This window comes from Mesocricetus auratus, unplaced genomic scaffold, assembly GCF_017639785.1.
Source record: "Mesocricetus auratus isolate SY011 unplaced genomic scaffold, BCM_Maur_2.0 Super-Scaffold_100010, whole genome shotgun sequence".
Lineage (NCBI taxonomy): Eukaryota > Metazoa > Chordata > Mammalia > Rodentia > Cricetidae > Mesocricetus > Mesocricetus auratus.
This window is the reverse complement of record NW_024429194.1, coordinates 74,493,402-74,508,368: the sequence shown is the minus strand read 5'-3', so window position 1 is coordinate 74,508,368 and position 14,967 is coordinate 74,493,402. Positions and strand designations below refer to the sequence as shown.

The 14,967-nt window shown below is 38.6% G+C and overlaps 1 protein-coding gene and 1 long non-coding RNA gene across 19 annotated transcripts in view; one reads left to right on the top strand and one right to left on the bottom strand.

Annotated features, from left to right (window-relative positions):
* The window catches only part of LOC121142909, a 38,212-nt gene extending 37,107 nt beyond the window's left edge, over positions 1 to 1,105 (top strand). Inside the window, exon 3 of the long non-coding RNA XR_005880051.1 lies at positions 924 to 1,105. This is a non-coding gene — a long non-coding RNA (uncharacterized LOC121142909). The remainder of the gene's footprint in view (positions 1 to 923) is intronic.
* The window catches only part of Kif21a (kinesin family member 21A), a 123,271-nt gene that overhangs the window by 3,306 nt on the left and 104,998 nt on the right, over positions 1 to 14,967 (bottom strand). For 4 of the 18 annotated variants that reach the window (XM_040753964.1, XM_040753967.1, XM_021225469.2 and 1 more), the window contains 6 exons: positions 7,673 to 7,809; positions 6,517 to 6,697; positions 4,868 to 5,032; positions 3,533 to 3,650; positions 1,613 to 1,783; positions 82 to 281 (listed from right to left, as the gene is read on the bottom strand). In XM_040753964.1, the coding sequence (XP_040609898.1) occupies positions 82 to 281; positions 1,613 to 1,783; positions 3,533 to 3,650; positions 4,868 to 5,032; positions 6,517 to 6,697; positions 7,673 to 7,809 (972 nt within the window). Of the gene's footprint in view, positions 1 to 81; positions 282 to 1,612; positions 1,784 to 3,532; positions 3,651 to 4,867; positions 5,033 to 6,516; positions 6,698 to 7,672; positions 7,810 to 11,267; positions 11,283 to 11,940; positions 11,980 to 14,112; positions 14,242 to 14,967 lie in introns of all 18 variants that reach the window. The other 14 variants (XM_013111165.3, XM_040753959.1, XM_013111166.3 and 11 more) reach the window with 6 other exon arrangements.

Here is a 14,967-nt window from a genome sequence, read left to right as displayed (position 1 = left end):
TGTAAATACTATGGCCTACAGTGTCTGTAAAGTCCGAACACAAGCAACCCACCCAGAGCAAAACCACAGGAGAAAACTTACTCGGCTGCAGTGAAAACATGGGTGGAATTCACACATATGGCATTGATGGGACTGTCGTGACCTCTCATCTCTCCAACTGGCACAAAAGTATCCACGTTCCAGAGTTTCAAGATGCCACCTCTGCAGCCGCTGAGCAAAACCGGGTGGCCTGGCACCAGGCCCAGGGCACAGACCCAGTCCTTGTGTGCGTTTGGGACTTGCTGGGGGAGAACAGAGAAAGCCGCACTGAAGAGGAGGGGCTTTACAAAACCAGGGGCCACACTAAAACTGCTTACAGAACTTTTAGTGGCGAAACTCAGAGTCTACAAAAGTTTTCAGTGATTTAGGCACTAGATCTACAATTTGCTTCCCAGTTTCCAACACTGTTTTCAGTACTAACAAGTAACCCATAGCATTTAAAACACTCAAGAAACCTCCTCTTCCCTTACATAATAAAACAACTCTAAAAACTACAGACTGGCATGCACATGGATTAGGCGAGCTGCCTCATGAAATCTGTTCTACAGTTTGATAGAGAATATGGAGGCCTAAGGAAAATGGGAGTTTATATATTTTTTGATGAACAGGAAAAGCCATATGACCATATTTTATGGCTAAACATATTTATAGTCACAATTTAAAAATTACAACCATGAATATATGTCTGTGACAGAATCTGAAGTGTTTTTCCAAATATGCATGCTACTAGTGCATTCTGTCTTTAGTTGCAGACTGGAAGTAAGGAAAGGGTAGCAGCTGTAATGCATACATGAAGCAACAAACAGATGTAAAGACTTGTAAACAGTTTTCTCCGTTAACTAATTTCTTCACCGATGCACTGAAAGCCTGCTCTCATTCTGTAGGATATGAAAGCACTGCCTACTGGACTCAAGAAAATGCTCCCAAGAGTGAGAAGATCCAGATGATCTCCATGCTGTTGGGGAACATGTACATTTAAAAACAGAGAACAACTGCAGCTGTTCTACCTCAGGGTGGTTGTAGTCAATAAAGAGATACACACAAATTCTCTAGCTTTCAACTGTCAGTAGTGTCACGTCTTTTCTTACCTAGTTGCATTAGTTGAATGTTTACCTTCTGATGGAAGTAACTTTATTGGGGATAAAGCACATAAAGTATATTTGATATTGAAAAATGTAAAATTTAATGTGAATCTATACAATCTCCATTCTTAACCCAAGTTATAATCCCTTTGGGGTTGAACGACCTTTCACAGGGGTTGCCTAAGTCCATCAAAAAACACAGATATTTACATTATGATTTATAACAGTAGCAAGATGCCAGTTATGAAGTAGCAACAAAAATAACTGTGGTTGGGGGTCACCACATGAGGAACTCTATTAAAGAATTTCAGCATTACGGAAGGTTGAGAACCACTGATACAAAAGACCAATGACTTTTTAAGACTAATTTAAATTTATTTGCAAGTTGTTGTTATAATAAAGATTATAACATTACATTAAAAATTAAAAACAAATCTTTACGAGAAATCCCTGATTAAACTATGAGACTCTACACAGAGTTTCTGAATTACCTGAAGAAGACCTTTCTGAGCTAAGTCCCATTTCTTGATTCCATTGTCTCTGGACCCACTGAATAGGTTATCCCCTTGAATGGTCAGTGCTTCTATACCATCATAATGAGGAGGCTCAAAGTTGTGGGTGGGGCTTACAGTTCCAAGAGCCCCTTCAGTCACATCAAACATCTACAAGAGAGAGTCAGAAAGACAGCAGTTATCCCATTCAGCTTTTAGGGAAGTGCTTCCATGTGCACATTCATAGGAACACAAATGTGCATATAAATGATTTGTTAACTGCGTTCACTTTGCATGAATGACACTTTGCATGAATGACACTGATGAATATTCTGAGCCCCATTTCACACTAACTTTGTTTGCACGTCACATACGCAAACTTCAAGAAAAGCAAATGGATTTTTTTCCAGGTATGAATAAAGAAATGTGACACTCAATACTAAAGATGTTATGTATCAATATATTTGAAACTGAAATAAACAGTATCATGTTGTTCAGGTAAAGTTGGGTAGGTTTTCAATTCCAGATTCCTTCTCCACCTTCCCAAAGCTACCTTAAACCTTTTCTTTTTCTCAGTTGCTTGGCTAAAACAAACAATTTTGAATAATATAAAAATCAGTCAATGGAGATATATAGCTCAGTTGGTAGAGTTGTTGCCTAGTATGCATGAAGCCCAGTGTCAATCTCCAGAACTGAATAAAATTGGGTATAATGACTAATCTTGGTTGTCAACTGGACACATTTTGGAAGAAGGAACATCAGCTGAGGACTTGTCTCCATCAGACTGGCCTATAGGCATGTCTAAGGAGCATTTCCTTGAATTACAATTGATTCGGAAGAGCCCACTGTGAGTGGTACCAACTCTAGGCAGGTGAGCCTGGGCTGTATAGGAAAGGTAGCTAAACATGAATGCTGGAGAAAGGCCATAAACAGCAGCCTTCTGTGATCTCTACTTCAGTCCCTACCTCCAGGGTCCTGCCTTAAGTTCCTGCCTGTATTCCCTTGATGTTGCACTATAACCTACAATCTAAATAAACGCTTTCTTCTCCAAATTGGTTTTGGCCAGTGTTTTACCATAGCAACAGAGATGTGATGCCACGTGTCTATAATCCCTACACTTGGGGCTACTGGCAGGAAGATTACATGTTCAAGGTCATTTTTTCACCACAGAGAGTTCAAAGGCCAGCCTGAACTACATAAAACTCTTTCTCAAAACAAGCAAAAATAACCAAATCGCTAACTATAAATAAAGATTACAAAAACAAAAAAGCAAAGGGTAGAAAGATGGGACAGAAAACTGATTAAGAGAAAGTGGCCTTGCAATGTGCTGGGAATAAGTGACTATTGAATGCTCTCAGCCCTAAGCAGGACATCTAATTCACACCTCCATGCTCAAGTGACATCACAGATGAGGTGGGCAGGAAGAAAGAGCCAGAGGATGGGGAGCGTTAGGGAACACTGTCTTCTATACTTGACATGGCAGGTGTGAATAGGTAACTTGTCATGATCTTCAATGGCCATACCATTTTGGAAAGTTATGCCCCCTCCTCCTGCAAGTATTAGCTGTCATGTTCTCCTTGGGGAGGGGAGTGTTCTCATGAGTAACTTCTCCATCCATGATGGAGTGTTGACAGTCCACAGTCTTCAGCAAGTCTTTGGCTGCTGTGACTTCCTGAGTGTACTGGCTTAGGGCTGAGAGCATTCAACAGTCACTTATTCCCAGCACATTGCAAGGTTACTTTCTCTTGATCATGACAAGTTACCTATGATCCAGTAAATAAACCCCATCTATTCATATGCAAAATAAAAACAAAAAACATAATTTTAATGGTCACAAGGAGAAAGAGAAGTAGACTTAGATTGGTGAATAATGTGAACAAATCACTCGAGACAATGTAATTGCAACTCTATAATACACACTTTGATGTAGTGGTCCTTGGAGCCTGTGATGATAAGATCTTGTCCATTGGAGATCTGGTCTACAGTAAGGCACATAACAGGACCCAGGTGTCCGGTTAGTTTTCCTGTAGACTGAAACCTTCAAAGAGAAATAAAATGATTGTTGAAAGCATTTTCTTTTAGACTTCAGCCCTGCCTCTTGAAACTCTAGACAGAGTAAATAGAAATGACCAAACTAACATCCTATGATGGAAGCTGGGAAAATTTAGATCTTACTCCAAAGCTTAATATAATTTATGAAATAAACAAAAAAATTGAGAGAGAAATTGTGAAAGGATAATCTCAATTCCTCCAAGTAAACTTTAATCTATTAAATACATGAACTCATGAAAGATATAACTAATCCTTTTAGATTCAATTTGAATTTGAATAAAACATTGATATCACTGTTTATAACATCAAGGAATCTTATCAAGGAAGTAGGATTATTTTATTTTATGCATACACACATATATAACACATATACATACATCATGCACATATATACATATACCAAAGCATCCGCATCTATGTGTAGCTATGTATATGAGAAAATAGATGAACCATTTCATTAGTCATTATAAAGACTGAACATAACTACAACTGATATCTGACAGGTGTAGGAATAAACAATGCTACCCAGGCATGGTGATGCATAGCTGTTATTCCAACTTTCACTTGAGCTCAAGAAGTTTGAGGCCACCCTGGGCTAAATAGCAAGACTTTTTTTTTAATGTATGCAGTCAGTTGTCAGAGGGTTACAATGAACTTATGCAGTAGTCCTATCTCAAATCAAGTTGCTGGAACACAGCAATGCCTTTAACTTCTAGAATATTAGTATTAGTTTCTTAAAAACTGTTTTTCAGTCACTTTGTTAATATAAACCTATATTTAATCCTGTTATTAAAAAAAGAATAGATTTAGCTGGGCGGTGGTGGCGCACGCCTTTAATCCCAGCACTCGGGAGGCAGAGGCAGGCGGATCTCTGTGAGTTCGAGGCCGGGCTGGACCGATAGCCTCTGAAACAATACAGAGAAACCCTGTCTCGTAAAAACCAAATAAAAACAAAAAAACAAAAAAGAACAGATTTGTATTAACAAAGTAATTAAAAGAATAGTTGTTTAAATCTTATCATTCTTTCTTCAACCCATTGAACATGTAAATTGTATTGTTATATGCAAAATAAAACACAATTTGAAACATTTTTTAAGTGTGAGTTAGAGGGCATGTGGAAATTAGATTTCCCAAGCATTGATGTTATTAGTATTTAAAGTTGGATTTGTTATATGCGAGAAATACATTTTCTAAAAGTTCTACCTTTTAAGGTCCCACATTCTGACAGCATTTCCAGAGGCTGCATAGAGGAAAGTGCCAGTTGGGTTTAGTGCAATCTGATTGATCTGGCTCTCTCCAGAAGGAATAGCTACTGTTCGGCTGCTGCTTGCAGAACAAGCTTCTCCAAGAGTGACTTGACCTGAAGATCTAGTAAGTAATCACAAAGTAAAATAAGTAATAACAAGGCACAATAAGTCATGCTTTCAGATATGAGCTCGGCTTACAGCTTCCTAAATTCCTAAGAGCTTGACGGTAGAGAACAGCAGGAGTTACGTAAGCAACATTCACGGTACCGGGCACAGCACTGAGGCCCTGAGCTGGAGATGACTAAAACATCCTTTAAAAAGTGATTCCATAGCCAAGATCTCAAGAGATGATGGCAGTGCCTGCCATGAAGGCAGCTCCGTCTGCTGCCGTCTGCAGGAGCCCTCTGCTGGCCTGGCTCACCAGGATCCATCTAAATACCCAGGCAGGATTAGCTTTAGGGAACTAAGGATACTGGAACCTTCTAGCTACACTCAGCTTTTGCTTAAATGGACTCTCTTCCTTCTTTGAAAAAAATTAGCTATAGCTTACATATATTTTCTCCAATAAGTTTACATGATGAGATGCCTTTAATTTTGAAATATTGTCCTTGCTAAAAATCTAAAATACTAGCCGGGTAGTGGTGGTACATGCCTTTAATCCTAGCACTCAGGAGGCAGAGGCAGAAGGATCTCTGTGAGTTCGAGACCAGCCTGGTCTACAGAGCTAGTTCCAGGACAGCCTCCAAAGCCATAGAGAAACCCTGTCTTGAAAAACAAAACAAAACAACAACAACAACAACAACAAAAATCTAAAATACTGAGTTAAAACCAACTTCTTCAGATTTGATGTTAGCGAGTAAACTAAACTGAGACCTTTTTAGCTGGGGATTGGGCATTCTATCTCTATAGAACTTCCTTGTGGGGGTTTCTATCCAGGGCAGGAAACAGTAACTCTGAAGTAAGAAACTGTCTCTCAACACTCATAACCTCTACTATGAATTAGAAACCAAGTTCCCTTTTTTCATATACACAATTATTGAATTCACCTCAATCTTGATTAAGAAAAATGGGTATCAATTTCATGACAAAAATAATAAATAGTTTTATAGTTTTAACACATTTTTAACAACATACATTGAGAAAATACTCATGCCCCAACTGTCCTACACAACTGTAGTTATAAAGTCTGTGCTGGCTGAAAGTAATATCCATCCTAAAACACACTTGTTATTTCAAGGATAGTTACTATAAGTCCTTACTACCAACAATGGTCAGTTTAGTCATTTTCCAAGAACTGATACTTCCTTAAATCACTTAATCCCATAAGGTAGTAAGTAGTGTGCTCAAGCATTGCCTTCACATTTGGGAAAGGGAAACTATGACATCCACACTTAGTAACAGATTAATCCAGTCTATCTTTCCTTTTCACAGTCCATTCTTTGTTATGTTCAACTTTCTCCTCCTTACTCTGTCTGTATTTTTATGGTGAACATTTAAACATACTCTGAGAAATAGGTGAGTGCTTTTTAAAAACTAAAATATACAAATAGTACTATATTTCCTTATGTTAAAAAAAAACAACTGTGCTGTTTTCAAGATACTTACGTTAATGTTCGAATACACTTTGCTGACTCTCTGATATCCCACACCTTAATATAAGATGTTGACACTGTGAAGACCAGACTGGTATAATTGCAGTATTTTACAGAAACGACATTGTTAGGGTGAACCCCCAGTGACATAATTTCCTGTCCAGTCACGAGATTCCAAACTTTACAAGTACGATCTAAAACAAACAGATAAAAGCAGAAGAAATGCTATGAATATGAATTATTTTAAGTTCTTTTAACAGCAAAAACTATTTAAACAGCATTACACCCTTGGGAACAAAACAGCAAAGAAAGGATGATGGTATTCTCCAACTATCCTGCACTAGGCATCATAGAACATCCTTCAACATCTGTGGTAACTTCATAGGCAAGAGGGGTAAAGTGGATCTAACAGAAGTGAGGTGTGTCTGTCTGGTATCTGCCTTATTGTTTTAGTTTCTTATAATGTAGCAAAGAGGCTAACAGTGCATGACTGGAGGTTTGTTACTCTAGTTTGAAATACTAGCTAAATTAACATGGGGAAAATATTTTGATATCTTGAGTTCCTTCATCTGTAATGTGAGGCTGCAGCAAGTGCCTTATGGGAGCTACTATATTAAAACATATGTGTATTATTCCTGACATGTTAGTAAGCAATGGACATTGCTACTCTCTTGTCACATTGTATATTGTAGTGGTATTTTATAAAATTGTATACTGCCCACTTCAAAAGCTAGAACACAGTATGCCATAAGGGTCAATCACTGTTCACATATATAGACAGTGGATTTACTCCCTTACCCACTACACAACAATTTTACACAATTTAGGTATGAAACCAGCATATCAGATTCACTTGATTTAAGTAGTCTTTTAATGATATGTTTAAAAGCTATTTTTAAATATGTACATATGAGCGTTAGATGAGTACTAGCAGCTACTTTTTAACTTTATTTCTAATTGTGTGTGTGTGTGTGTGTGTGTGTGTGTGTGTGCGTGTTTATGTGGAGGTATGTGCCCATGAGTGCAGGTGTGTGTGATGACCACAAGGGGGTGAGAGATTCCCCTGAATGTGGAGTTACAGGCCATTGTGGGCTGGGAACAACTAAAATCCCACAGAAGAGCACTATACAGTCTTAACCACGAGTCATCTCTCCAGCCACGGCTAGCACCTTTTGATCCGGTGAAGAGGAGATCGTCGGTAGAATCCACGCAGAGCACAGCTTTCGTGTGTCCTTCGGCTATGTGAACACACTGAAGTGAAGATGCTCTGATTCCTCTGGAGGCAGGAAATGGGTTGATTATGCCCCTAAGGTGGGGGGGGGGGGAGAGTGACTTCAGTATCTCTATTATGAAAGCAGGTTTACTTTTTTCCCACCATTTTTAAGTCCTTATAAATTATTATTAATAAAACCAGACCATTCTCTTGATTCTTTTCATCACAAGGAAGCCGATAAAGTGTGAAGCAACGGCAATGGAGTTCATAGACTAATTAGGTGTCCACCAGTAACTAGTTCTGCAACAGTAACAGTAATGATATACCTGGATTTTATTACCCATTCCATCCCTCTGACAACTTGTTAGGATCAAAAGCAAGTAGGAATGATTAGCTGGAAGACATAGCTGTACAATGGGCCGAATGGAATTCTACGCCTAAAGGGAACATGCTGGAGAAAGTTAACACATGACACCTAAGCAACACAGAAAGCCGTTCTCAAAGAAAAATGGGAAAAAAAAAGATAGCTATTGGATGGGTAGAAATTTAAGGGAAAATGATCTTCAAGCACCAGCAACATAAAGGGGTGAAAAAAAAACCTTTGATAATCTCAAAGATTTTAAAGTGAGAGATGTAAATGGCAGTCAAGCTCTCTGGGAGCTGTTTCTGGAGTGTCTGGTCTACGCAGCGGGCCATGCACTGGAGACTAAAAAGGTTATCAGAATACTGTCTGCCCTAACTTTGAAGGGTGTTACGATGGGATGTGAATTAAAATGAGTGTCAGGAAGAGTGAAGATGAGACTAAACCAAGACAGAGCACAAGAGTCACTCAAATGTATTGTTACTTTTTCTTCTTGCTGCGAGCTACAACATTAAATGTTCCTGCTTTTAAATTATTAGCACTGTTGCTTCTAATTCTCTGAAGGAAATTCCACTGAAGAGGAGACAGCCTTGCCAGTACTCTGGGAAATCACAATGGCTAATAAAGGGGACAAAAACACCTGAGACATTAACGTCTTGTTGAGTCTCACATGAAAAAAAAAGTATTGAGTAAATCATTACAAACACTTTTAGAAGTAAATATTCATCGGTAAGACATAACATGGACCTGCCAATCTCATGGGGGATGCTCCCTGTAGGGTTATTAGACAGTGAACAGGACATGTGATCATAAGTGCACATTTTATGTTGACTCCAATAAAGTCTAAATACTGAACCTGTTAGAGAATGCCATTGAGAAATAGGGAGGTAAATATAAACCCAATGTGCTAAAGCAGCTGGAGTGGGGACAGAGTCAATCTGGAAGATCTTTGACATTGAATCAATCTTTCCTCGACACCCAAAACAGAAATGATCTGCGAATCAAATTCACCGATTTAATAGCTGGATATTGTACCCAAACAAAAAATCATTTATGTGCAGCACTAGCATAATCAATGGGTGAAATTTAAACCTAGTGCTAAGGTCAAATATAGAAGAGAACTGCTCAAGAGTAAAAGAGAACTAACTTCCAGAGAGGGCTGCACCTGTGGAGTACAGGATCAGTGCTTAATAATGTGTGGCTCCTCTACCAAGATTGCCAGTGGTTTCTCACACAAGCAAACAAATCCAGCAGGATGTGCCAGGCCATCTATACTCTGCTCAGGGAATATTGGGAAAGGGCTTTAGCTTTAGGTGCTGTGTTTTATGAATGTTGTAATCTTTCCAAATTAAGGGGAAAAAAGCCAAATAGAACTGTCAAGATGATAAAAGAACATATGCTGGAGAAAGGATAGAATCAGACATTGAAAGGCTAAATATTTAGAAGGGTATCATGGACACAAAAATAGGTACTAAATCAATTCTCATATAGCTGAAGAGGGCTGGCCAAAAAATGCATAGAAATGTAAAGAAAGTAAACAGGCTTATTTTAAAAACATATTTAAGGTCTTGTTATATTGTAGTTTTTTTTTACTTTCAGAGTGAAAGAAATTTCATGTCACTAAAAGTGACCCTTAAGATTATCTTTGGATATACAAAGATAAAGATTCCATATATATGCCAATTTATCTGCCTGTGTGAAAAATTTCAGATTGAAATTGATAGCAATAACTTGTTTGTAATATAAGAATTTGTGTTTTTGGTTGTGAGCTGAGCATTTAATGGCTGAGCCATCTCTCCAGCAGGAAAGACACTACTCTCAAAAGTCTGCCACTTTAAAACCCTACTGATAGAAGATGCACAGCTATGAGATAATACCATTTGTTATAAACATCACTTCAAATATTTAAGAGGTATTATTTTTCTGGTGAGGGCTACTATAACTGTATAAATATATAATAAATCATTAAAAACTGTGTTAGCAGCATAAGAGCTGTTCGTGACTCAGTGACACAAACCCCTCAGAACCCAAGTGCAATCCCTTAAAAATCCTATAGCTCCAGATTCCCTTCCCACGTCGCCCAGCTGTGTCTTCTGATACAATAGCTAACATAAAGCTGCCTTCCTGGGAAGCAGGAAGCTAGGAAGTGTTTGTTATTCTTCCACAGGCTTTGTTGCTGCACATGTATGTGTGACATGCATATGTGTATGCATGCTCCCACATGTGTGGGCCCACATGAGTGTGGGCAGGTACAAATGCTCACCGTGTGGACAGGCCTAGGCTGCTTCTTGCAAATGTCTACATCTTCCTAGGCCGTGTTCTACCTGTGCGCTGAGGCAGGTCTCTCGGCGAAATCTCAGCTACTCTAGCAGGCCACCTTGCCTCAAGTTCCCTGTGTAACTTGCTTCCTAGTACTGCTCGGGCACAGTCCTCCACACCCGCCCAGGCATTATGTGGGGTCCAAGTCTTTATGCATCTACCTGAAGCACTCTAGCCTCCACAACATCTCCCCAGCCTAGTCTATTATATTTTAATATCACTGGTTATACAGTGTTCTAAAGAAAAATAATCTCAAAATTCAAAATTAAAACTGGGCAGTGGTAGCACAAGCCTTTAATCCAAGCACTAGGGAGGCAGAGGCAGGCAGATCTCTGTTAGTTGGAGGCCAGCCTGGTCTACAGAGTGAGTTCCAGGACAGGCTCCAAAGCTACATAGAGAAAACTTGTCTCAAAAAACAAACAAATAAATAAATAAATGAGAAAAGATAAAAATATTAAGTATTCACTAAATAACTAAATTCTGGAGAAAAATAATCCAGCATTATTTAATTTATTAATTTAATACTTAAAATTAAAAATATTAAGTATTCATTGGGTAATTAAGGTGTTCTAAAGCATTCAGCATATTAGAGTTGTTAACATTTTATATAATTACCACTAATGATGACAGAAAAATATAGATATTGAAAACATACATATAAGGTATCATTATTGCATTCTAATTCATCTGTTCACATTCTGAAATATAAAAATGACCTTTAAAACAGTTCTTTAAGTTAGATTAAATTATGTAAATTTGTACAACAAAGCCTATATGCGTGGAGAAAATAAAACAACATGTATTTTGTTCCATGTGAACCAGTAAAGTCATAACACTGTGAAATTGATCTCTTCTCCCTTCCCCTGCCTACCTTCTGGAGGATCTGCTGATGTTCAGAAAAATGGCCATAAAAGGGGGGAAAAAAAAGGAAAACAGGGAAGAGACAAACAGGTAAGTGTGGAAAAGGGGAACAAGAGAGAAAGAAAAAGAAATTAAGCCCTTCCCCAAATTCCTAACATGAAAAAAAATGTAATGCTATTATTTTTAAAACTTCGTTTATCATTTTAAAAAACTTAAATACGTTCCTTTCCACTTTTTGTTTTAATTTTGTCATGACAGTATCCTTTTTATATTTGAGTATGCTGTTACAAAATAAACTTTTTACTTCAAATTTCCAAGCCAACAAGAAAATCTATGTATGCAACTCCTGAACTTTGAAGCAGTAGAAATGCTTACCCCCAGGATCAAGCCCTCCTGACATTGGCTTGGGCAAAGCATGATTACGTTTTACAGACAAAGTAACATTATAGGCAACAAGTTTCTAAGTTTTCATAAAAAGTGTTTGCTACTACTTTACAAGATACACCCACAAGATACATTAAAATTCATGTTTTAAAATATTAGTGCACTTACACAGCTTACAACGAGTTATGCATGCAAACAAACAAACAAAAAAAAAAACCCTGAGATTTGCTTAGGACTTCTAGGAGGTGTTTAGGACATAGGTGGAAGGAAGGAACGCAGGGAAGATGGGAAGAAAGTACCTGTGCACCTCCGACAAAGAGGAGTCACTTTCATCAGACCTACAGTGAAAGAGTTAGAGTCATGAGGAGAAGAACAGATACCAAAACAGGTAAAGACATTAGACTGGAAATCAACAGTGTGCATAACAGAGCCTGGTAAACACTTGCTTTGCAGCATCTGCCTTTCTGTTTGCATGTTTAAAGAAAAAAATAGATTCAGTTGTCTACCAAGTTTAGGGGGGAAAAACTGTGTACCTATTACTGACCTGTAGACTCTACTGTCACATAAAACTCAGGACCTGGCAAGGAAAATTACCAAGTATCTGAACTGCATCACAACCAGGCTTAATTTTATGTCTATCTTGGGGAAAAAAAAACCATCATTCTAGTAACTATGCATGTATTTATCTTGAGAGCTACTGTTTTAGATAGATTTGAATGTGTATGTTTAACAAATACTTTTAATATTTGAATGGAAAGTTAATCAGTCAAATGTTTTAAAACCCCATAGTTTTAACTTATTTCAAAAGCAAAAAGTTCTTCTGATGAAGCGGCCCTTCAGTAATAACTAGCTAGGCAAGACACTGTCAGCCCTGTCCTCTGTCCCCAAGTCTGCAGTGAGTCTGGCTGTTAGGAACTTGGGTTGTGTAGCCTTCCTGGGGAGAATGGAGAAGGTAATTGTGGCATGAAATGTGAGAAGACACGAACTGTGAGGTCCACATGTCACAGATGAACTCATAGTCTTAACACAGGGCCCCAGAGAAAGAAACACAAAAGGAAAGGAAGTTTCTCAAAGTGCAAATACAGTTGACTCAACATGCTACTTAGGGGATCATAACAGTAAAATCAGTGCAGTTCATAGAATAGATGAGGAACAACATAGAAAACTATGATGAGATTATTAAGATTATTAGGACTGACAGAAAAAACAAACAAACTTTGGGACAGGTTCTTGATCTATAGCTCAGACTTCTTTGAAACTCACTATGTAGCCCAGTCTGGCCTTGAACACATAGGTCCTCCCCCGACTTCAGTGTCTCAAGTGCTGGGTGACACTTGTGAGCCATCACACCCATCTTAAGATAGAAAATTTAATATCTGCTGTAAATTCGAAACCTAGCAGCGCTCCACATTCTAGTGAAAATGGACTTCTGCAATATATTTCCAAGGCCCTACCTTCCTCGGGTGATGGAACATCTTAATAGCATTAAGGACTGTTTTGTTTAATAGCACTTTCTAGATCGATTTAGAGGGCATGCCACCTGCTGAATATAACAAAAACTAACAAAGAATATACAAATAGCTGATGTATGAATTGAGCAGATTAAAAATGATTTCCAAATGATGAGTGTAATTACATTTATAGAGCCATTTAATATGATCTAAGCATACTAGACGGATCTCTTAAATGGCATCCTATAAATTTCCGAGATGTTACATGCGGGGAGATAACAGCATAGGAAACCAGCAGCTGTGGCTGGGATGAGGGGTGCCCAGTGCATGCGCTCACAAACAAGCCAGGGCTCAATGTCATTCATATTAGTATTAGATTTTTAGAAGAGAGGTTCTGGCTCAATCTAGGGATACCTTTTCACTTCTAAGTTAGTAAAAAAAAATATAGTGTCCATGTCCTAGCCTCTCTCCTCAACTCCCTTCCAGCCCCACAGCCTCTATGCATATTTTATTCCAGTGACACAATTACTGACATCCGGGGTAGGTTTATCTGGAGCCACCAAATGGCAGCAGCATGTATGTGGTCTTTGTAAGTTGTCTACTCTAGCAACAGGAAAACATTAGCCACTTTTCAGCATAGTCTGTCATGGTTAGATGCTTTTGTGAGTTTACAGAAGATGAAAAATCCAGAGAAATTTTAACATTAAATGCTCAAAGATTTCTTTTTGTATTTTTGTTTTTATTTTTATTCTCTTTTACGTGTACCAGAGTAGACGAGATAAGAACTAAAAGTACAACCATGCACATCTACTGCAGGGAGCAACGTTCAGCCGGAAAGTAATCTCTCAAGTGTGGCTACCTGGTTCCTTTCTGTTTAAAAAAAAAAATGCAAAAATATGGCAAGTGTTTCCTATTCAGACTCCACCTCCCAGACAGCGAGGGCGAGCGAAAGGTGCGCACAGACTGTGGTGGAGGTGCGGAGTCCCAGGTGAGCCGCCAGGGCTCTCTTCCACAACTTACTTGTCCTGCTGAACTGACGTGTTTCCCTGAGAAACAGTAAGACGATTAAATACGTTCAGTTCGTTACGGGGCCGGCTTGGTGGGGAGGAAGGAGGTGAGAGACTAGCCTCGGAAGCACCAGAATCCGAGCTACAGGAAAAAAGAACATTAAACAAGTGGCTTTAGTTGGTTATGCTTTGTTAGGAAGGCTCTAGAAACATGCTTTTTAAAGGTTTTTATTAGAGGACTCCTTTTCTTCCTCTCTTTCCTTTCCTTTTTTTTTTTTTTTTTTTTTTTTTTGTCCCCCGAGGTCATGCTCTCCGAACAATTTAGAAAAGGATTTTCCTGGATTTTGTCAAATCTGCCTAGTGAGTTCAAAACCCACAACTACAAAGCAAGCCCAACTTAATTATAAATCTAGGTAGAATTGAGAGCAAGTGCTAGGCTCAAAGGGCTCAGTAGCAATCTGACTCATCAGTTAACTTTTAAATAATCTATCTTCTCTGGTCTACCATTTCTCAATGACTCGACACAGGACTCAATAATAAAGGTAGATTACATCTTTAAGACTATAAGAAGCAAGGAGGGTAGAAGGATCGTCAGTATGCCAATGAAGTCAGCTCCGCTGATGGCCAGCGTAGAAAATGTGTGAGTTATTTCTTTGCACAAGAGAAAAAAGTAATGGTATAAGACTGTCCGCTAAGGGACAGAAAATATATGAATGTGTGTTTATGTTAAAGGAAAGAATGCCCTAATGCTTACTGGTATTAAAATGCAAATGGGCACGGCTGCTCTCCGCCACGGACCCTCCTGCCCCACACAGAATTCTGTGGAAATGAGGAAGTAGGGTGGCGGCAGAAGTTGGGGTGCTTTTAC